The sequence below is a fragment of the Symsagittifera roscoffensis genome, chromosome 6 (genome assembly GCF_963678635.1).
Source record: "Symsagittifera roscoffensis chromosome 6, txSymRosc1.1, whole genome shotgun sequence".
NCBI lineage: Eukaryota > Metazoa > Xenacoelomorpha > Acoela > Convolutidae > Symsagittifera > Symsagittifera roscoffensis.
In genome coordinates, this window is record NC_087067.1 from 49,286,327 (window position 1) to 49,309,459 (window position 23,133).

The 23,133-nt window shown below is 34.6% G+C and overlaps 2 protein-coding genes across 3 annotated transcripts in view; both read left to right on the top strand.

Moving 5' to 3' along the window:
- LOC134847823 (etoposide-induced protein 2.4 homolog) overlaps positions 1 to 23,133 on the top strand; it is a 224,570-nt gene that overhangs the window by 71,226 nt on the left and 130,211 nt on the right. The gene's annotated exons all lie outside the window — the stretch shown is intronic.
- On the top strand, positions 2,852 to 18,554 carry LOC134848306 (uncharacterized). Of its 2 annotated transcripts, none has more exons than XM_063865700.1 (7): positions 2,852 to 3,281; positions 5,968 to 6,109; positions 6,408 to 6,573; positions 6,829 to 7,003; positions 12,600 to 12,796; positions 15,181 to 15,246; positions 18,089 to 18,554. In XM_063865700.1, the coding sequence occupies exons 1-7, from the start codon at positions 3,140 to 3,142 to the stop codon at positions 18,197 to 18,199; spliced, it is 999 nt and encodes a 332-aa protein (XP_063721770.1). In that variant the 5' UTR covers positions 2,852 to 3,139; the 3' UTR covers positions 18,200 to 18,554. The 2 variants fall into 2 exon arrangements, with proteins under 2 accessions (XP_063721770.1, XP_063721771.1); XM_063865701.1 differs by having other exon boundaries at positions 5,971 to 6,109.

The window sequence follows — 23,133 nt, forward strand, 5'->3', positions numbered from 1 at the left end:
GAGTCTATTTCAGACAGACTTTCTTTCAACAACTTACTAGTGGACCTGACTGCGTGTTTCATGGTCACGGCCATGATGGCTTGTGTTCTCTACTTCCAAAATGAACTATTGTCAAATTTCTATGAAATATGACTCAAATCTATACTGTTATATTGTTATAATTTTTCCAGATATTAATGAATGAAGCGCATTTTCACTAATTAAGGCTGTTTGATTTTTTTGTAAGAGTAATTAACGTAGTAAGTACTCTTATATAGGTCTCGCTGATTTTTTTTTTCGTTTTTGTTTTCAGCAAAATTGTAAAGGTCACGAAAAACGTGATCGACTTCTAATTTCGAAGATGGAAATTAATTATCAGATTTCTCAGTGAAATAAAAGTTTCACCTTTTGATCCAATTTTCTCAAATTGGGTTAGTTTTAACAAAAAAGGGTCCACCATAAATTGTTCTACAAATTCCAAAGAGTTTCAAAAATTGAAAATTTTAACAAAAAAAAGTCTGATTCTTTTTTCTCGGTTTTGCTTGATCAAAAAGTTGTCAATTTGATAAAACTCTTGAAACATAATTGTTTTTTAAAAAAATCGAAACTTGATTTGAAAAACTATGTAATCCGTATTTTTTTCTTAACCTTATTAACTTTTTGTTGGCTGTCTAAATAATATTGGATACTCATGTTTGTGGTTTTAAATGTAATTATGTTTTTGATAGTACAATTGAGATTGAGAAAAACAGCAGTCATTTTATAGAATATTAAGGATTGATTGAAAAAGAGTTTCCCTAAGCCAGGTTGTTAGGTTTATAAAGAAAAAGCGAAAACCTTGGTCGCATTGACTTTATTGATTAGCATTTTTTTTTATTTCGACAATTGACAATGAGGAGGAGCTTTTTTTCTCCTTGATTTAGCGTGAAAAGCAAAAAAAAATAGATTAAAACACAAGGAAAGACAGAAATTCCTTCCCATTGTCAATTGTCGGAACAAAATCAAATTTCTAATCAATTAAGTCAATGCGACCAACATTTTTTCTTTTTCAAAAAAATTTTACAACCTAGTTTGGGGTACCACAGTTAACCATCGGAATTATCTGCCCAGCCTGACCAAAAATGCTTGTCATACAATTTTCATCTATGGAAAATGCTTTTCATACAATTTCGTATCATTCCATACCTACAAAAATTTATGGAATATTGTATAATGAAATTCTGCGGCAAGTATTTTTTCATTTATGAAAATTACATGACAGGATTTTTTTTTCTAATTTTTGCTAAATTATTTTACATTTTCTCTGAAAACACAATGAGCAAGGGTTTTTCTCACTTAACAAGCTTCATGGGTTGAGGGGAAGGAATCTCACAGATACTCAACATTTGAGTAAAAATTGTTCGAGGTTATTTTTCATAATTTACCCAGAGCTATTAATAGAAATCTTAAACGTATATATTTGGCTAGAAATTTTTTAGTTGAAAATTTCACTCGAAAAAAACCGTGGCTTCTTTTTTTTATTAACTTAAAGTATAGAAAGTATAGAGATATGTTACCAAGTATAAGATGCAGCAAAAAATAATCATGCGATTAAAAATGACCAAAAAAAACTCTGAAATCTGGATTTTGGCTTCGCAATTTTTTACAGCAATGCTAAATATGCTTATCAATATAAAAGAAAGATAAGCCTTGAAAACTTATTGATCCCTGAAGCTGAGTTCTAATTTTTTTAAAAGAAAACGGTTGTCCAATGAGCCCATTTCACTGTATCTGTCTAGCTGTAGGTTTTCGTTCAAATCAGTTCATCACACCACTCACAAAGAAAGTTTTCAAAAATGAATAAAACTTGCACAACAACCGGCTCTCCTTTATTTCAATTTCACTTTAAGTTTCAATTACTGATAAAAAACATAAGTATTCAAAAATCAGGATATAGAAATCTCAATTTATTTTATTTCAAGCTATCAGAAGATTCAATGATTATGTTGCGCAGCAGAGCCTCGTGGCATGTTGTTGAGGCGTTCACTTTGAGATAATCAGATTGTGTATGCGATCTTCTGTTATGGCATTGATAGTGTGCGAGGACGAGCTCAGGTCTACAGTAACCTGCCCACTTTTGGCTGCAAAAGTGGTACCACATGAAAATTCTAGAAGCAAAAAATGGCCTTGAGTTGCAAATATGCATCGTTTAACAAAAAAACTCGATCATAAGTGTGGGAGAATTAACAGAAACGGATCATGCTTAGACAGGCATTCTAGCTTTTCATAAATCCTCTGCGAACCGCCGAAGCCTCAATTATTATTTGTAGGCAAGTTTTTAACCCAAAAATTTTATTCTGATTTGACAAAGTTTGTTAATCGCAAGCGTAAAAAGATATTTGAAATTAAAAGAACTGAAGTTGATATTTGTTTCTTTGAACATCAAAAGTTGGAAAACGTTCAGAAGAAAAAACCGTTGTTTCAGCTTGCTTGAGTTGATTTACACATTTCTCCTGATTGTTTCAAGGTTTTAAGATCAATAAGATTGAAACATATATATTCATTTTTCAAAGAGCTAAAATCGTTAAATTTTTTGGACTGCCGTGACTTAAACCCGAAAAATAGAAGACCTCTCGTACTGTGGTCCCCAAAAAAGGAGTCACGTATTTTATATCCTGTTTTGTGTATTTTCAAAAACGTACCATGTTTTGAAAAGATTGCTTCGTAGCGTATGAAGGCATTTCCTGTGCGTTGTTTACAGCGTATGAAGGCATTCTGTATGAAGTCAGTTTCCACTTTTAGTAACAGGCGGTAGTTTTCCCGGGGCGTCTATTTCCCGTTAAGCCTTAAAACTGAAACTGTCTGTGATGAAAACAAAGGTAGTTCACGTTGTCGTTAGCAATCAGCGCAACAACAGGAAAATTATCAGGAGAACGGAGTTGACAAAAAACGAATCTTAAAAAATGGTTATTTTTCTTGATTCAATTTCACCTAGATAGAGCTTCCTGTGATAGAAATCTATCCCAAGTTGTTAACAAAGATGCTTCCCTAAATTAACTTCCTGAGTGTCTCATATAAGCTTAAGCTGATATTTGTTTCGGTGAAAACTGATATTCAAGAGAATACCTTCAGTTTTAATTTAAATTGGTAATCACACTTAGTTAAAATAACTAATCCGGAGATGCGCCGTGGGTTAAACCATGGAACGCACGCTTCTGCACCTCCGCCATACATGAGTGAAATGAGAGAACGAACAGGAGCAGCCGCCGCTTCCTCTGTGCATCCATCCCAAATGCAACCTGCCATGGTCTACCTAGAAAAAAGTGAGTTCGCAGTTATAATAATTAATAATAATAATTGAATTGTTATGTATTGAAAATGTGCAGATACAAAAACAACCTCATGAAATAACAGTTGTTAAAAAGTGAAAATATACAGCCAAAGTTAGGCAACAATTAGCGAACCCTTCTGCGCTTTGCTGCTTGTTGCATATGAAAGCGCTTATATTCGGCCTAATTAGAATAGTGTGCATTAATAACTGTTTGACACTGCATTAAACCAACCATTATGTTATGACAAAACACATACGTGTTCAGTACAATTCCGTGGCATATTTAAATATTAAAATATTGCACTAGTGTTTAAGAGTAATGAACGTAGAGAAGACTCTTATACAGGTCTTGGTGATTTTTTTTTTTGGTTTTTGTTTCAGGAAAAGGCTTAGAAACTACAGATGTGCATATATAAATAATTATGCTTTATGAACGCACTTATATATAGGCTTTTTGAGTTGAATTGAAATTCATCTGCTGAAAGTGACGTAAATAGCACTCTCCAAATACAAATGTGCAAATTTCTACTTTCGAAAATGGAATTTGATTTTAGATTCACAGCGGAATAAATACTTTATCTATTGATCCAGTTTTCTCAAATTGGGTTAATATTTTCAAAAAAGCGCCAATCATAAACTTTTTTTAGAAATTCAAAGAGCTTAAAGGGCAACTATTTTATCTTTGAAATTCGAAAGTTGAGAATTTTTTTAGCAAATTCCGTGTTTTTTTCTGCTTAATTGCGTTAATTACTCTTTTCTAAATGTCAATTGGCCACTTTTTAAAAATTATGCTTGTTTTTTAAAAAATGAAACTGAAACACTAGTGAATAACTTCTTAGGACAATCCACAAAAACAATTTGGACGTAAGATCATGAAAATTTTTTCAACTGTAGGTACTTAAATCAAACGTTTTACATGTGTTTCATACCAGATAAGCAAAAGCCTATATTGCAACTCAAAAAATATTAAAGAGTTAAAAAATCAATTATTTCTTTTTCGTTTTTCCATTACTTGTGCATATCATATTGAAATTCCTCAAAATTTGAAAATTAATTCACCAAGAACAATCAAACAAAGTTGATCTTGAGACACTAATTGGCCTTTGCGATCAAACATAAATTTTTTGGTCATTTTTGACTTTAAGATAGTTTTTCAGCGCAGTTATATTTATAGTCCGCATCTCAATTGAACTTTTTTAAACATGGAATCTCATTCATTCGTCACCCGAAGTTTGTTTGTAGCGACTGGTTTTACGCAAAAACGAATCATCCAAAATTTATCCTAGTATTGATGCGGAAAAGTCGTAGGAACAAAAAGAATTGCCGGGAGCTGAAGAAGTGGTGCATAATGACCCAATCAATAAGCTGTTTTGCGAAAAAAAATTAATATAAAACGACAAAAATTTTTCTTATTTTTTGATTTAATTGAATCACGACTGGAGTTTTCCCCCACAGGGGCAGGGCAACGCTTCACTGCGCAGAAAAAAGCAACAAAAGCCCGAAGCAAAAATAAACACTGAATGAAAACAAGTTTGCTTGTATTTTAGGGCAAAACCCTGAATATTCCAATTGCCCCGTTATTGGTTTTGATTAAATGTTTGTAAAAATTTTATAAAAAATTTATAAATTTTGAACAAAATCAAACATCAAGTGTGAAATTTTGAATAAGTACTAAACTATTACAACTTTTTACCTTACCTCAATTCAATTTGAAGCGAAGATTCAGTGCGGAATTGTTTTGACAATTTTCACATCCCAAATTGGCAAATTTCACACCCCCCCCCCCCTCAAATTTATGTTAAGAAAAAACCACCTCAACCATATATTTTCTGCATATCTTCGAAAATCGGAACAATAAGCCGAAAACAAATTAGCGAGAGATAAATCTTTTGTTTCAAAGAGAATTGAACCAATCTCTGATGCGTCATACTTTGAGGAAATTTTTAATTTATTCAAACCTACTTGAATAACAAAAAATCTGCTCGTATCAGGGCAAAACCCTGAGGGTTCCGTGTGACCTTCAAGCTCTACGAGAAAAAGTTCGCTTTAAAAAATTTGATGCAATTTTCAAAATAAAACAAAATATACATACGTTATGTTAATTAAGTGCGAAAACCTTTTCATGTGTTTTATAGGAAAGTATTAAATAACCCAAATCAAAAGCAAGCCTCAGTCCAAAATGAAAAAACTTTATGGAGGGATTAAATCTTTACTTAAGCGTTAATAGCGCGCAATTTATCGCGCGTTAATTGTCCCAAAATGAACAAATTGGCAACCATTAAACCCCCATAACTTTGTGAAAAAAATCACAGTTGAAATATCTTTTCAAGCTTGAGCTAAAGACAACCATACCTTTTGGATGATAGAAAAGTTTCGACAAAAATGGCAGGTTAAACAGTCGAAATCTGCCAGGAGAAAAAACCTTGTTATATTTAGGTGATTGTTGTTCATGCCTGTAAATTTTATAATATACTATAGGTGTATTCAGATATTGATATCCAACACAAAATTGAACTCAGAAAGTTGCGAACCAGGTTCGAAAAACGTGAACTGGTCGCTTAACACAAGCATTGCTCGTTTAAATATGATATCTAATTCACTCACTCTGACCTGTTTTGGTGCCTAACTTTTGGTTCAAATAGTTATTAGCCAACCCAACGATGTGTTTTTCTTCGAAGCAGAAGGCGGTTGTTGTCGTTGTCTGGGTCGTTTCCCTTGGCTCAGTACTCTGGCCTTCACTCTTGGTCTGGGTGGAGCTGGACTGATGGGCTTCGGTGCAATCAGACTTTTAGAAGTCATCACTCGACATTATGAGTTAAGGTTGGAGATCAAATAACAGTGAACTGAGTCAGTAATGAAGCTATGATTATTAGAAAATTAATTAGTTACTATTAATTTATTAATCCTTAATTACGCTAATTAATTTTCACAAAATATACCTCTGTCCTCCATAAACATCATGAGAAGTCGTAAGATTTTAGAAGATATGATTTATATTAAGTTCGTTAATAGTTTTGTAATTTTATTTTTTTTATGATATCTCAAGTTTAGAGTTCTTATGTTTTTTGTTCATGAATTTTATCAGCAAAAATATTTTTATAGTGTTCTTCTTTTTTAGCTTCACAAATGACGACAGCTCTAAAGTCTTCATAGCCGGATTTTCGTGTCTGGGGCTCATTTACTTGGCCCTGATTGGCTGTTCTTCTATGTGTTCAGGAGCCAATAAGGAAAAGTGCTGCAGAAGCTGTTGCTGTAGATGTCTTGGGCTTTTTTCTCTTTTCGTTGTGAGTCTACGAATTTTTCTTTTTTTTATTAAATTTTTGTACAAAATTTGGTAGGTTATTTTTGGAAGCTGGATTTTTAGAACAGATGGTCACGCTCCTTTTGATGCGGGCACTTTACGTAAAAATTAGCTCAAATTAACCACGAATTATTTCCCTTTAAAATCTTTACGCCCGATCACCGGTTAATTGTCATGTTCGTGAACCCACAGCAAAATCGTATCAGCTGAAGTCAGTCCCTCCTGCAACGTGTTTCAGATGATCTGCATATGTGTGTTTGTGGGTTTTGTGCTATACTTGATGAGTTGTGTATTCGTCTCAGCTGCTCTGGCATCCGCAGTTGTCCAGATGTCCTGTGGATCGGAGTCATTTCTGCAAAAATCAGCTGGTCGAAACTTCACCTCCATCTGCCTCGACTCAGTCCATAAAATCAGTAAGTGAACTCACAAATCCTCAGAATTTGAAATTAGTCGATTAATCAAAAACGTACATGTTAAAACGTACTGTTAAATACACGTTAATTATCTTTTTCGTCAATGTCTCAAAATTAGCCCACAAGCTTTTCTAGTTTGAACCTTTGTAAGGAATGATTTGAAAGGAAGCATAGTTTACGAAAACATTTAGAAGAAAAAAAGGTCCTTAAATTTTTATTGTCTCTCCTTAAGCGTTTTTCAATCATCTTTACATGCTGATCTATTTTCAGTGGATTGAACCTATCCATTTTTGCTGGTGATCGAACAGTTTGCCCAATTATATGGTTTGTTTACTAGAGTCTCTATTGATCCTTCTTAGGTCAGTGGTTTGATTCAACGAAGGGAATGTAAATCTTTTTTCTTAAGACTTATGATATCGATGAGGTGATTCATTTTAGTTCGTTTTCGATCAAACAAGCATGAAAGGAAGAATTACAAAGACATTTAAAAAGTTTATTAGTACTTCAACCACAAATACTTCGTGAACAGTGCTAATATCTAAGTTTCTGAAAGTAGATGAACCTTGTGAAGACTCTTGTACAGATCTTGGTAATTTTTCTTGGTAATTAAAACTATGTAAAACTATGTATCAACTACAAAGGTGCATTCAAAAGCAATATTGCTTTTATGAATGCATTCATATATTCATTTTTAAAGTTTATTTAACTTCTTCTGCTGAAAGTTACGTAAATTTCACTCTCCAAATACAAGCATAATTTTGGCGAGAAAAAACATGAAAGATTTTTTACTTTGAAAGGTGGAATTCAATTTTTAGTTTTCTCAGCGGAATGAAAATTAACCAACTGATCCAGTTTTTTTCAAATTAGCGCAATTACAATACAAAAATTTTAATCAAAAATTGCTCTAGAAAACAAAGAGCAATAAGACCCTTTACTTTTCTGAAGTTTAAACGTTGCAATGGTTTCAAAAAAAAGTCAAATAATTTTTGTTTCCTTACGTTCATTGACACTTTTCCAACACTTTTTTTGCTATCTTTCACTTTGTTGCTGATTGAATCAGATTTTTGCGTCCAAAATTTGCTAGTTTTATTCCTCGCTGTGTCTGTTTAATTTTTTTAGCTGAGCGAAGCATGTAAAACCATAAAACATGGCTGGAGATCGAGAATTGTAGAGAAAAAGAAAAATTTTGTAGGTAATTATTTAGTATTTTTTGGACGGCACCACAGAAAAAATATAATTTCTCCTCAACGTGATTCATGTGATCAACAAACAAAGTTTGCTATCAACTTGAACACTTAAAGACTCGATTGTTTTTTAAAAGTTTTAGTTTATGACAGATAGATACTTCCAATGGCTGTAACTTTCGCAATGTCATTGCTTCATATTTCGATGAATTAATTGCTAAATCACACCTTTTCAAAGCCTGTTGAACAATCGGTAATTTGAAAAGAATTATAGGTAGCTTCTAATGAAAGATCATTTATTTCGTAAGTTCTAAAGAATAGAAAAACGATGGAGTGCTCACTGGTGACTTCAATTGAAAACATGTTATTTCAAATGAATAAGAAAAGAATTTAGTAGACAGAATCAACGGTTTTTATGCAACATCCATTGTTCATCCATCTATTTTATTCCAGGTAAAACAATCCGGGATATATGTCATCGTATGATTGTACCAACCAACACATCTCTGTGGGGTAATCTCACAACTTGTTCATTCCACAATAGATTTGACATGACGGAAACGGTAATCCTGAAGTGTGCGTCCTGGCTCCTTCAAGGCATCCGCGTTGATGAACAAATCCATCTCTTCTTGCATTTTTCGTTTCATAGCCGCTTTCCAGCACGAAATTGCAGTTCAACCAAAGTTAGAAATGGGCTGTACTTTGGGAGCCTCTTCAGAAGGAATATTCCACTAAGGTCCATATCTTCGATTCCTCTGTGCCCGGGAGCATTGTCAAAATGCGAAATCCATCAGCATTGTTCCCTTCGTCAAGGATTATGTTTCCACATAGAACTTCGAGAAAATTTTTTAAAATTTCTTTCTTCATTCAAACTTGAATTACCTGATAATGCAAAAGGCCTTCCGTGGAAACTGCGCAACAGATTGTAACATTGGGTACTTTGTGGGCACTGACCTTTCTATAAACTCTGTCACCCTTAGCAGATCGCCCTTGAGTACGCCGCATGTGAATAATTACACCAAATTCATCCACAGAATTTTTTCGCGAACTTATGACGTCAGGGCTCATGATCCACAATGCATAGTTGTACTGATCTTTTATAGCTTCTTCGCTGTTACGCTCTGCAGGACAATCTCTCCTGATCTTGAAAGTGATCATTCTCTCTTCTATTGCTTTTGATAATGCTTGTTGCGTAAAATGGGGTTTTTGGGGCAGCGCGCTCTCAAAGCAAAATTCACTTGCTGCAATGTCATCAGTAGATTGCCCTCCAGAATGTCAATAGCGCCCAAAATAATTTCTTTGTCAATTTTTCGATGGTATGGTCCACCTTTTGGTAAATTTTTATATCTCCCACGTCGCACAATTGTATACGCAGTGTTCTGATTTATTCCCAAACAGTCGGCCAAAGCTATATAATCTTCTCCACGCGAATGCGATTCGATTAAACATCGTTTGTCGATTCATGAATTTTTTTTAATAGGCCATTTTGAGCGTGATTCAATTGGAACTTCGCGATTTCAAAAGAACTTATGAACACCCATTTGATCATGCATTATTTCTTGACTTTCAATTGAAAATACGGTTTGTTCAAAAAGTGTCACTAACATTTCAATAGGCTTTGAAATGGTGTATTAGCTTTAAAGCAATCTTTAGCTGACTTCTAATACAATTTTGTATTCTGAGAAGAAATTTTACTAGGCTTACAGCAATTGAATCATCAGTAAAGAAGGTTACCTCGCTTGTTTGACATTGATTTGAAAGATTGTTTATGATTTAAAAACAGAAAAGATCTTAATATTCATCCCCGTGGAATTAGGTTATCACAGAAAAAATTTTTTTTGTACTTTACTGTAATGATACCGATTATTTGACTAGCTGCTCAATGATTCGAAAATTGGTTCTCTGTAACTATATTATTCCAACTTCTTCAAAAGAGTTTGATGTTTTAGAGTATCTAACGCATTTTTGAAGTTTAATGGAGACCGTATCCCCATCTGGTTTTTTTAATCGCTAAATGTGTAAATTCTGTTTCTCTGTTACTGCATGAGCGCATGAGCGCTTTGAATAGAAACCGAACTGTTGCTTTGAAAATAACTGCATCTTGCAAAAAAATTAAAGGACAATATTTTTCTTTCAAACAATAAATTTTTTTTTTTAAATTTTGCTCAGCGAAGACTTGAAAACTTGAATGACTATTTTTGCTGAAGTGACTGAAGGGACTACAGTTTTCAGCCCTTGCATTATCTTTTCCTTGTAAAAGGCAAGAATATTTGCATTTTTGAGGCAACTGGGGAAAGTGTGCTCAGTGATTTCCTTTTGATAATCACAGTTGTGAAGCAAAACATTTGTTTGAGTCCCTTCCGTCATCCGTATCCTTTGTCTAGATAGAAAAACTCAAAAAATGTTTAAATGTTGAACAAAATCTATACCCCATTGTTACCATAACTGCTGTACGAAAACAAGCGTTACCAAACGGAATGTAAACTTTTCTATACTGGCTAAAAACTAGTTTATCAAAATCAATCGAATCAGTTTACTTTTGGTTCATATGGAATCACATGTCAGGCGTTAATTTGCGCCTTTTCAATGGCTTGAAACCGGGAAGGATCTGTTTTTGTTTGTAAGCAGAAAATCGTCCGCGCGTCAAAAAAAAATTTGTTGGACATCTGTTTGTCCGCTTTTTTGTCGGCTTTGTTGCCGCGGCACGAAATCTACCTGAAATTGGTCTTTTTTGCTCAAATTGAAAAACATTTCAGCGTATTCCGCCTTTGGGCAACTTATTGAGTTCCAAGAAGTTTTGTTTATTTTCGCTATGTTTTGATTTTCATTAGAAAAATTTATATGAATTTTGTATCGAGAGCAAATGTGCATTCAAAAATAATATTGCTCATTTGATTGAATCTAGATATGCATTAAAGTTATTTAACTTTATCTGCCGAAAGTTAGATAAATTGCCATAAAAAATTGTTCGCGCGTCAAAAAATTTTTTCGGACTCCTGTTTGTTCCCTTTTCGCCGCAGCACCGAGTCTACCTAAACCTTAGAAATTTTGCTCAAACTGAAAAGCCGTTTTTGTGCGAGTATATTCTGCTTTTGGGCAACTTAATGAGTACCAAGAAATTTTGCAATTTTTGCTATTTTCAATTTTCATTAAAAAAGTATTTTAAACGTTTTTTGAAGTTTTTTATGAACTCAAGGAGTGGTGTTCTGCGTATTTTTTGCTGTGTTAACATCCATGCTTGAGACAACAAACTTCAGAATTACGATTCCAGTTTTTTTGTGGAAATTGAAAATTTTTCGTGTTTGCTAATTTTTGTCGGCTTTGGTTCCGGTTTGTTTTTAGCATTTTGAAAACTCTTTGTGAAGTTTTTAATGGTGCAGTTGAGTTTGTTTCCAGTTTTTTGTCTTTTTTCGCGTTTTTTTAGTTTAAAAAAAGTTTTAAAAATCTTTTTTCATAAAGTTTTTTCCTTGTCTTGTTATTTGCTGGTAATTATAGGCATTCATTTTTGTATCGGAGTTATTTGTGAACCTCAAAACCTTCGAAGCCCCTTCAAACTTGTATAGCGATAAAGCGCTGCCTTGGGATGATCTTAAGGTCCGGTGTTCGAATCCTGGTCGGACTTTTTCGGTACCTAAAAAATTGACTTATTACTGGGAAAGTTTGTAGTGAGTCCAAAATTTTATTCTAGTTGCTTGACTTCATACGTTTCAAATCTTTACAAGACCAATATATCTGGATTCTGCAAACAAACTGAGCGAATTCCGCTTACAGTTATGGATTCCGCTTACAATTTGAGGATTCCGCTTACAATTTGCTGATTCCATAACAATTTGTGGATTTCTGGAAATCCGCTACAAGTTGTGGATTTTGCTTACAATCACGGATTCCACTTACACGGGGCGGATTCCGCTAATAATTTGCGGATTCCGCTTTAATTAGCGGATTCCGCTTATAATTTGCTGATTTCTTTTACAATTTGCGGTTCCACTTATAGTTTGCTGATTCCATTTACAATAGCGAATTCCTGTAAGTTTGCGGATTTCACATACAGTTTGCTGATTCCAGTTTCAATTGCGGCTTCCACTTACAATTTGCGCGTTCTGCTTACTATTGCGGATTCCAAGACTGCCCAATTTACTACAAATTTAGTCTTTTATTTAACTGTGGATTGTACAAACTGCCTGGATTCCGCTAATTTGGTTGCGGTTGCCGCAAATTTCACCGCTATCGAAGCAATTTCGAGCCATAGAGTATTTTCGCTATTTGTTCGTGGAATCCAAATCAGCAAAAAGATCAAAGAAAAATAGCCGTGATTCGGATTTCGTGACAATTATGTTTTCAGCATGAGAAATCGTTTGACAATTCACAAAATACACAGTTGTCCTCGTAATATTAAAACCCCGTTTTCACAGATGAACTGGATTGGGAATCAATTCTGGATGAACTGGACATTGGGATCCCCTCGTTCAACACCTCCGCTCTCACTGAAGACACTGTAGACAGGATCAACACTGAAGTGATTGACATTAACTTCAGTCCGGGCAATCTGTCCTATCTCATCCCAAATAGTGTGTGTTACAAATGGAACGATGACGATGCATGTGAAGAGGTTAGTTTTTGTTAAGTTTAGTAGCAATATCATTTTCAGTCGGCTAAAAAAACTCATTTAGCACCAAGTTTGACGTCACTCTTATGCTTATTTTTTTTCCCTAGCTCTGTAAAGAAAACACAAAATTTGAAAATAAAATCGAATAAATCGCAGTTTGATTCAATTTTCATCTAAAATTTCTGCAAATATGATAATCGTCGTCGGAAATTTCTATGATATTTGCTGTTCACTACTCTATTTCCTGTTGGTTATCATAGTAACCAGTTTAAGGAACTTTGAAAGAGAAAAACAACCTAAGAATTGTCAATCTTTTTTGTTTTCAAATTTTTCTTTGTTTTTCAAAAAATGTATCTTCTGCATAATTGGAGTTTATATTCGTATATAGTAACCAAGAAGCGTAAAAATAGATTATTCAGAAGTGTGTGATTAAAAATCAAGGCACTGCTTATCCACTGCTTTGGAAATCTAATTTTGAAAAACATAAATCTAAAAAATATATATTCAGACCAGTCTTTTTCGAAATAAATCATCAATGAACAGGCTTTATTATGCAATCCGCGTTGACCTCCTTTGAGGTAACAAAAATGCACAGATTATCAGCCCACCCTACTCAATAGTTTCTTCCGTAAGAGTGATCGGATATATAATAATAATAACAAAGAGGCGAAGCGGAGCTTCGCATCACTTGCGATACATTTCGAGAACCATCCTTGCAAGCTGGCGAATAAAAAGTGAGACGGAATTAACAAAATTGGAAAAAAAACTATTTTGGAAAAATAGCCAAGAAACAACAATAAATAAGTCTTTAATTTCTTAACGAGTAGCAATTAAGCCATTAATGCGTTCATTTAGCCCCAAATAGCTGCTCAAAGCCTCTCATTGAGCCAAAAACAAAAAAAAAACTTAAAAGTTGGCTGACAAAAAATTTTTGAGCAATTAAGTCTTGAAACCTTAAATAATTTTTGCAAAAATGCTTCGACTGACACATTTTTTGACTTTCTTGATCAAAATCAGGTAAATTTCGACTGTGCTTGACCTATGTTTTGACTTTGACGACCGAAGTTGGGCATGTTTTGACTGTGCTCGACTTATATTGTGACTCTCTCGACCAAAATTGGGCATGTGTTATTTTAATGCTCGACCTAAAAGTGCTTCTCAACCTTAAAATTTCACTCTAAAAACTACACTTACTTAATTTTCAAAGTCGAATCATAAGTCGAGCACCTCGACCCGGATTAGTTGTAGGTAATTGAACTTCATAATTTCCGCTTATCGTTTTTTGTTTTGCTTTACCGGTTTTTGAGCGCTAGTTGTTTCAAGTGTACTATATTGCCTTAGTTGCTTCATAAATGTTTGTTCTTCATAAAAATACAGCTTTATGCGATTTTCTACTTTGTGATAACTTAAGCTGTGTTGTACAAAATTGTCTGCGACTCTTTTTCCGCTCTAACCAAATGTTGCCTGCCTAATAACCTGTGGATAATTTTTGTCGCATGGCTTAGTCAACGCTGGGCATTGTTTCTTAAGTTTTTTAGTCAACTTAAACATCATTTGAGATCATTCGAGACAATGGTTCTTATATATATTTTTGGACATTTTTTTCACCTTTTTTGACTTAGTGGTTTTTGTCTCAAATTATATCAGCTAGCTCGCAATGCTATATGTTTAATATATCGCAAGTGCAGCGAAACCTCAGTTTGACTCAGTGAGTAAAAACTCTGGACATTCAGTGAAATTAAAAATTCTCTAGGCAACTTTTTTTTCTTCAAAAAAAAAATTTAACCCGAAATTATTTTTCTCAGAATTAATTAAAAAAATTTTTTGCAAGTTTTTTCGAATATTGAACAATTATCTTTTCAGTTAAATCCTGATACAATTACACCCTGATACTATTGTATTTTCTCAGATCTGTATGATGCGACTTGTCCTTTAACTAAGTCGTGGTGAAATTTCCAAAAATCTTGTTCAGGGAAACGTCCAAAAAATTGTTCACGTTCAAATATGATATTTCACAATTTGACTTTGACTCCTTTTTAATTTCAAATTGTTATCTTTTGCAGGATGTAATGCACATTAAGTTGTTTGAAAATAAACTGCAAACAACGCGAAAAGCTGTGAGTGATTCAGATTTTTAAAACGGACTTCCATTTTCAGCTTTCCAGTGTAATAAAAAAGTGTCCACTGACCCAATTTTCTTTAATTGGATTAGCTACATTTGAAAAATTTTCAGCGTGAAAGAAATTTAGCGCTTTTTTCTAAGTGTTTATTCTCAAGTTTGGAAGGAAAAAAAATGTTTTTCTGAATTCATTAACTTTTTTCCCTTTTTCTGTTGGCTACGTTTAAAACTCCAATCTAAGTAGCAATAGTAAAGGTTTTGATTTTAGATGTTGGAGTTTGCATTTGGATTAGACTACCTGGCACTTGGGAGCAGCTGTCTCTTCCTCGGAAATGTAGGAATATATGTAAATTTGATATAAAATAAGAAATGTGTAGAGTTAAGAAGGGTGAAGTATAACAGACGTTAAGAAAAAGAGAACGATAGTGTCGAATTGGCGATTCTACTGTCTTTCATGCTACAGTAACTTGAGCGTAAGATTGATTCGTCATTAAGTTAAGTAGTGCAGCAAACAAAGGGTAAATCCGAAATAGTTCAATCTTGGAAGATATCGTCCCTCCTATGCCAGAAAACCAAATTTGAAAAAATTGGCGAACCCACCAAAATCGGAACTAAGAAAGCTAATGTTATGAAAATCAGAGGCGCGATACTAGAGATGATTTGAGCCTGGCATACAAAAAATTGGACCCCTCACAACCTTGGTGGGCAAGTGATAACGGTCCCGGGAAGTGTAAATGGCCCTAACAGAACTCGGAAACTACTGACGGTGTTGGGCTTAAATTCTAGTATGCTGTAGGCCTAGTTAAGGGAAACTTAAGTTTGGAAACACAGACCCCTCAGACCCCCACTTCTGGTTTCAAGCCCTAAGTAAACAAATCCACCCGTAACTTCCGGAAGTCGTTTCTCGGCCTCCAATGAGTGCAGGGAGCTGAAACTTGGAGGGGTGATACGTACTGGCAAGATACATCTTGTATTATAAGTTGAACTAAATCCGGTGGTTGGATCGGAAGCTATTAGCACTTGGAAAAACACCCCCTAAGACCGGAAACAGGCTATTTACGCGAAATGATGAACGGTGGCATAAGGATTTCATTGCGGCAATGGACATAAGATACGGACTCCGCCGAAAAAATACCCCTAGTGAGTAAAAACCCTCCGACGAATCCTTCCGGTGTTAATAGCCTTTTTCCGGAAAAGTGATAATGGACCTAAGAAATGGTATAACTTGTGAAGTATTAATGGTATATGAATGAAACTTGGTAGTTAGGACCCCCATGGGATTCTAACCTCAAATACGGAAGTTTGACCCCGGTTGACCCCTGGGTGACCTTTGGGCTTTTTGACCCAAAATTGCATGGAAAACCCCAAGATTAACACCGAAAAGTGGCGTATTCCCCAGCACAACCCCTGGAAATGCAAATGGGTCACCTAGCAAAAATTGGGTGAAAACTTATAATTGGAAACTAAAGCTGATAGAGATATAGCTTTTACATGGCAACATTGGAGTAGTGGATTTATTTCAAAATGGACTTGGTAAACATTGTGTTCAGTTTACCTTGGCGAATGATCCATTAATAGCAATTCAACTGGACTAAAGAAAAATAGTCCCAGAGCAATCTGATGGTTATAGGACCGTGGCATCAGAGTTAAGTTTCCTAATTAGCATGAATGGACGGGGATTTTAATTGGCTTCCCGGTGGTGACTTTCTGGTTTTATTTGACCCCTAATAGACGAACTACGTTCCTTTGATAGCTAGAAAGTCGGGATTGGAATAGAGTACAGGTAGAATTTTTAATTGCTTGGAATGAATTAGCTACCAATGAAAAGGGTCTCCCCCTACCTTTGGGAAGTCGGACTGTTAACGGGATAATTAAAATAAAGACCTTAGGAGGTTTACTGAGTAAACATAGCATGGTTTGGAGGTTGAGTTGAACTCGAGAGCTGAAGTTCACAGAGTTCAGGAATTGGTTGATTAGAATCGTATGACATTTGTTTGCTTGGTCAAGTTGTGACAGCTACCGCATACGGGGTATCTAATAAGCGTGAAAAGATTGATAAAAGAAGCCGAAGTTGGCACGTGGCAGAGTTGACAGGAGGAGGGATATAGTCTTAAAATTTGTGCGTACGGGTGATTTAGGCGGATGTCAGGACTGATAGAGAATGGCGTGACTTAAGTAAGACTAAGTGTAAAGAAAGATAAGGAATTGGAGGGTACCGAAGAGCCTTTAAGAGTCAGAACAGTTGTTCGCTACTATTACGAGTAGTTGGTTCTCAATTAGAGAAGAGAACAATTATTGCTAGTGAGCGAGTTCCGCTGGAACCCGAGTTTAGTACCGGGTTGAAATAGTTGTGCGAGCGAGTTGCGCTGGAACCCGAGTTTAGTACCGGTTTGAACTAGTTGTGCCGCTGCTCTGCTAGAGTAGGCAATTTTTGAATCGAGTCAACCGAAAACTGATGAGCGGTTGAACGGAACGGGATGCCGGCTTCAATATAGAAGTTGCTAAATAGGAGTTAGCTCATTAAGGGCACTCTAAATTGTTTTATTTCCTTTGCGATTGAGAATTTACTCATTGAGCCCACGATTTGCCGAACTAGCTAGAAGCGTAAAAGGATAGCCGAAATGAGCAGAAATTTAGGGGGAAGTTGCGTAATCCTTTGATCGGCCGATTCAATCTAACCACCATCATAACCCTTTCGGGATTGTGGATCATATCGTGTCTTGGTGTCCTCCGCTATTGCACGGTATAAAGGGGAGAAACTCTGTGGCCGTTAAGTAGAGTGAAAGCGTGCTTAGAGGAGACGACTCCCCGGAAAAAGAATCTACAGATAGTTTGGTTGACTCTATTCATTTTAATATAGTGGTTCATATATATCAATGATATTTCTGTATCAGTTTGTGAGAAGTCTCTGTGTAGTTCAGAGCCAGAACCCATAACATAATGATGTTGTAAGGTATTTGAGGTTGTGCTATACCAGAAAATGTTTTTATATGTATTGAACCAATTTGTGATGTAAGTTATCATAATTTTACGAGCAATTTATGATTCCTCAAATTTGATTTATACGACTTCTTACAAAAACCGAAGATGAAGCATTTCAATAAGTCGGTCAATTAGAGCAATTAGAAAAATTGACCGCAGCAATCAAAGTTTTCAGAGCATGTGGTTTGTTTCAGCTGTTGTGTGTGATAGCTCTGAGTGCAAACTGGGCCCACGTAAGAGACCACGGCAGACACAAGAGAGAGGAAGACAAAGTGGAAGACAACTACTACGCATACAACTTCTGATCAAACAGAGGCGTTCAACAGAGTCGAAACTGAAACTGTGTTCAACAGTGCCAAAACAGTATTTAAAAAAATGGAATTGTTGAAAAAAAAAATTTTTTTTCGGCACTGTTGTTTTGCCCCGATCAATCATCATGCATTCCCTTAATTTTTGAATGAATATATCATTATATTGCCTCAAAACGATGTTTGATGTCGCTGTTGCTAGTATATGTCTCCGTTATGTCATGATGATGTTTCAACCATCTTGCTCAATTTTAGAGTAGATATAAATTGATTTGAAGAAATATTAAATGACCCTTCTTGAAGTGCAGAGGAGCAAAGTGGCGTACGGCACTTTAAAGTTTGCTCGCAACATGTCCTGACATTTTCGAATTTTTTGGGCAATCAGTATGGCATTCTCATATACCCGTATGGTTACTGACAGGATAGTTAGCTGCGAGACAAACTGATCTATTTCAAGTTATCATACAATAATAGATCCTAGCTGGTTGTTGCCATTTCGTCAAGGACAAGAAGCAGCCATTGCAGTATTGTCAATAGAGGTTTATAAAACGGCTGTTCTTTCCAAGTGATCTTTAAAGGTATCTTTTCACTCTGACTCAGAGACCATACAACAGATCAGATATTGATGGAACAGCTTATACTGATCCTGCTATTTAAAATTATCTTTTGGAGAAATGTTGGGCTTTTGCAGAACTGTTTGGTACTTGATTTTCTCGCCAAATAGATGAATGCCTTTTTAATGATTTTTCCCTTATATTTTGAATTTTTTTCACGCATACTTTAAAACATTAGCATCAAATTCTGCCCCTGAAAAAAGTGGGCATAGCAATATAATCAATTGAAAAAAGGGCTCGTCACAGGGCTAAGCACTGAATATTCCGACTGCATTTTAATGTCTATGGAGTATGTTTGCTTTGAAAAATAGATTTAGAAAATTGAAGTCTTCACAAAAAATTGAGATTTTTTAAATATCACCCCCCTCACGATATGTTAAGTGCAAAGCGATTTATTTCGCGTATAGCAAAATAATAAACTTCCGAAATACCATGCCTCAATTGAATTTGGATTAATTTCTAGAACGGATTGAATCCCATACATTTTCGAAGTATTAACCCAGAAGAAAGTTTTAATTTGAGCTCAGGACTAGAGCACTTTCCTATTGATAGGGAAAATTTTTTTTTGAAATTTGCTAATTAAAAAAACGGAAATTGTCTGGAAAGAAACAACCACTCTGAAAAAAAATTCAGTTTGTCACTATCTTCGAAAGCAGGAATACTAAAGAGTTAAATTTGCGCACAAAACTTGGCACAAAAATATGCGTATTGATTTGAGAAAAATGAGCAGATCTTATAAAATTTTGCTGAAAACTCACTTGCTAATTAAACTAATTCAGGCGGCATAGGAAAAAAATCGACAAATTAATTGAAATTTAGACGTTATTGACTTGTTATCGTGCCTGAATTTGGTTACTTTTTCAACTTTTGTTCACGTCTGCTGACTACAATTAACTTTCCTAAATGTTTTCGTTTGGGTTTTCCTTACTGCAAATCTTTAATGCTTTCTTAAAGGCAAGTCGCAATGGTAAGACTTGCGTTTCAAAAATGTTTTTAATGCATTTCAAAAGTGCTCTCATGTCATTTCGGTTAACGTTTTCAAACCATTTAAGGAAATTTTTTAACATGCAATAAAATTGAATAGTCTTTTTGTATTGAGTATTAAACTTGGTTGAGCCTTTCCCGCACGGACAATTTGAGATTAAAATCAAATCGACTTAAATCGATTTTTATACAGATAATACACGATAGCCCATAAAAATTGATTTAAGTATAAAAATCGATAGCCCATTAAGATAATTAAATCATTTTAGAATTGAGTAAATAGATTTTTACGGTCGATAAACTCAATTTTTTTTTGTATAAAAAAAACGGATTTAATTAGATTCAAATGGATTTTTGTGAAGTAGTAAAATCATCGAAACTTATAGGACTGTACTATTTTTTGTTTGTTTCAAGCTTGAGCAAATTTGTGTACTAAAAAATTCTCATCAGAGGCACAGAGAGCAAGTTTCATTCAAGGAGGGCGTTTTACGCAAACTATTTTGTTTACGTGATTCCCTTTCAAGTTGGGCAAAATTAAAGGTTCCCAAGGTACTGACAAGAAAACTATGCAAAAATTTTTCAAGTGTGATTTTCATTATCAACGTTCTGAGCACAATTTTGTACGGCAAATTATAAATAGTTAGAGAAATCAAATTGAAAAAATTCATTTTTGGTGCAGAAAAATTAGATGTTTGTTATCCTCATAGTTTATTTTTAAGTCAAAAAACTAAAACGAAAAACCAAAAGAAAAACGTATGTTCGAATGTTTTTCCAGCTATTTTTTTATTGTTTGATAAAAAAAATCTGAACATAACCTGTATAAAAAATATACAAAAGTGTTTTTTATCATCAGTTTTTCCCACTCAAATCCATAGAAAAATGAAATTAAAAAAGTTATGAAATCAGAATCGATTGAAATTGATTTTCAAGCTACATTTTTGTATCAAACTAAATCGATTCGAATCGATTTTTAGGTATCTGCTACATTACCTGTATGAAATTGATTACAATCCATTTCTTGTTAGTACGGGTTTGCTTTTTGTCCAAAATGCTAATTTGCAAAAAGATTAAACTTTTAAATTTTGTTTCTTTGGTGACGTCTATTTTGCTTTATGTCTAACATCCGGTCACCTATAATTCACTTGTGATGGCTAATTGGATCTTTATTGTCTGTAAATTGCGTTTTTGCTTTTTAAAGCGAGATGACATTTGAGTTTAAAAAATACAATTTTATGGCTGGGCAATTGTATACTTTTATCGGCAGCAAATAAAAAAACACAAAAAAATCGATAAAACAAATGAGCAAATATCAAAGTTGAATTTTGATTAAGAAAAACAATTGAAGGTTTTCAGTAATTGAAATGGGAAAGCTAAAAATAAATTGAATTTACAGAGTAGATCTACTCAAATCAAATTGACGATCAGAAAAATGTTTGAAGATGTTTTTGTTCCCACCACGTCACTAGGTATTTGAATACCTCAAAGCAGCTCGTACCAATTTAGGCGGGGTTTTATATTAGCCCTTTCAAGCGTGTTTCCAAATGAAAGAAGATAAGAAATTTACTGCGTAAAAATTGGTATTTACATTGGTGATTTTCAGACCAATTTAGAGCGCAGAATATTTTTGTCTCTCGGCAGTTACATCAAAAACACAAATATTTGTCCGTCAACAGATCGTTTTGTTTCGAATATTGATTAACGTGTTCATATAACTGTTTGAATAAGGTTTTGCTAGCACTTATACAATTCACTCGCACTTTTTCCAAAATTTAAAACAGTTGTAACTTTTATTGTTACAAAAAAAAATGTTCAAAAATTGGATTCACAAGACTGCTGTTCAAAAAATAACTGTTCGAAAAAATGAGATGATGAGGTTTTGTTTTGAGAAATAACGTATTCGTGCTAAAAGTGCAACTAAGATGGAAATTCTGGTAGTCATCATGTATATATTTGCCAACCAAGATTTAAAACAAGTGAATTTTCAAAAGAGCTAAAATTCTTCCGTAGCTATCTAATCTGACCCTGGAAGGCAGGGGTGTCGATTTTCTTATGAAACGATCCAAGTTTGACGATGAGAAAATGGTTCATAAAGGCATCTATCTCCAGTAACCAACTGAGAACTGATTTTGAAGCTGTTACTTTCGGATACAGCTGTATCCACTCTCTTAATTTACTCGGTTGGGTCATACCATTCGTTATTACTATCGTGTCTCATTTTCTTCATCTTGCCCTTGATATTGGATTTATTGAAGGTTAAATTCTTACCCTTTGCAAAGTCATTCTCTCGCATTTTCTGGTTTCTTCAAAAGCTTACCAAAATTCACAGTCTTACGAGACAGATATCGTTGTTTGCTTTCCTCGATTGGTGTTTCAGCGTGATATAGGAGTCAAAATTCGATTTTGGGAAGCTGAATAATTTCGACCCATTTCAAAATGAAGGAAAATTTTGTTTACTTGCACATGATAAAAAATGAAGGTTTGCTGTGATGATCTGTACAGCTCGTATGTTAGTCCTGGCGCTAGTGGCTAAGTGGAGTGGACTTCATAGGCAATTATGAGAGACAATAGATGTGCCCACTAATCTTCGTAGGATGAATTTAACCGAAATCAACAATAAATTCGTATTCTCGGTAATACAAAATTCAACGGCAATATTGATAGTTTCATCCCAAAATTTGCTGTATAACGAGTTCATAAATTCACCAACAATCAGCTTCAATAAACAAATTAGCGCAAGCTAGCCACAAGAACCGGTCGGTAATGTCCTTGAGACAAATTGCTCTTTTTTTAGCGGTCAGCCTTATTCAAGGCTGAACCGAATTAGAATCAAAAAACAGAAAAAATAGGATATAATCCCTTTTTTTAGTATATTAATACATGGGCAGGTGGGGGACTCGAACCTACGTCAACTGTCGGTACGATAGCTTAGGCCAATCGGCCAACTGTGCTTATAGTTGTTACATTTTGGTTCAACTTTATGCATTTATACTCTCGCATTTATACTCTCATGCATTTGCGCTGCAACAGTAGAGTAAACAAAGCAGAAGTACGGCACCCAAGTTCAAAAAAGGTTTTCAGGGTATTAATAGAACGTTTTTACATTGGTTTGCAGCAGGTGATTAGAATTTAGCTCGTTCACGTCGAGTTTGATTATAATCTGTTCATCAGAAAATTTTCATAATATGCAATCAAATTTCTCTTGAAGGATCTCTTCTAAATGTTTGTAAGACAAGTCTTTGAATTTTTTGGGGTCTAGACAATTGGACTAAGAGAAAGTGAACCAATATAGTCTTGACCTAGCAAAGCATATTGTATTATTGGATTGTTGATTTC

Bases quoted from the DNA above. Each gene is read 5' to 3' on its own strand.
- LOC134848306 (XM_063865700.1), top strand. From the start codon at position 3,140: ATGCGCCGTGGGTTAAACCATGGAACGCACGCTTCTGCACCTCCGCCA. The intron at 3,282-5,967 runs GTGAGTTCGCAG...TTTTCTTCGAAG, and splicing joins CATGGTCTACCTAGAAAAAA to CAGAAGGCGGTTGTTGTCGT. The intron at 6,574-6,828 runs GTGAGTCTACGA...AACGTGTTTCAG, and splicing joins GGCTTTTTTCTCTTTTCGTT to ATGATCTGCATATGTGTGTT.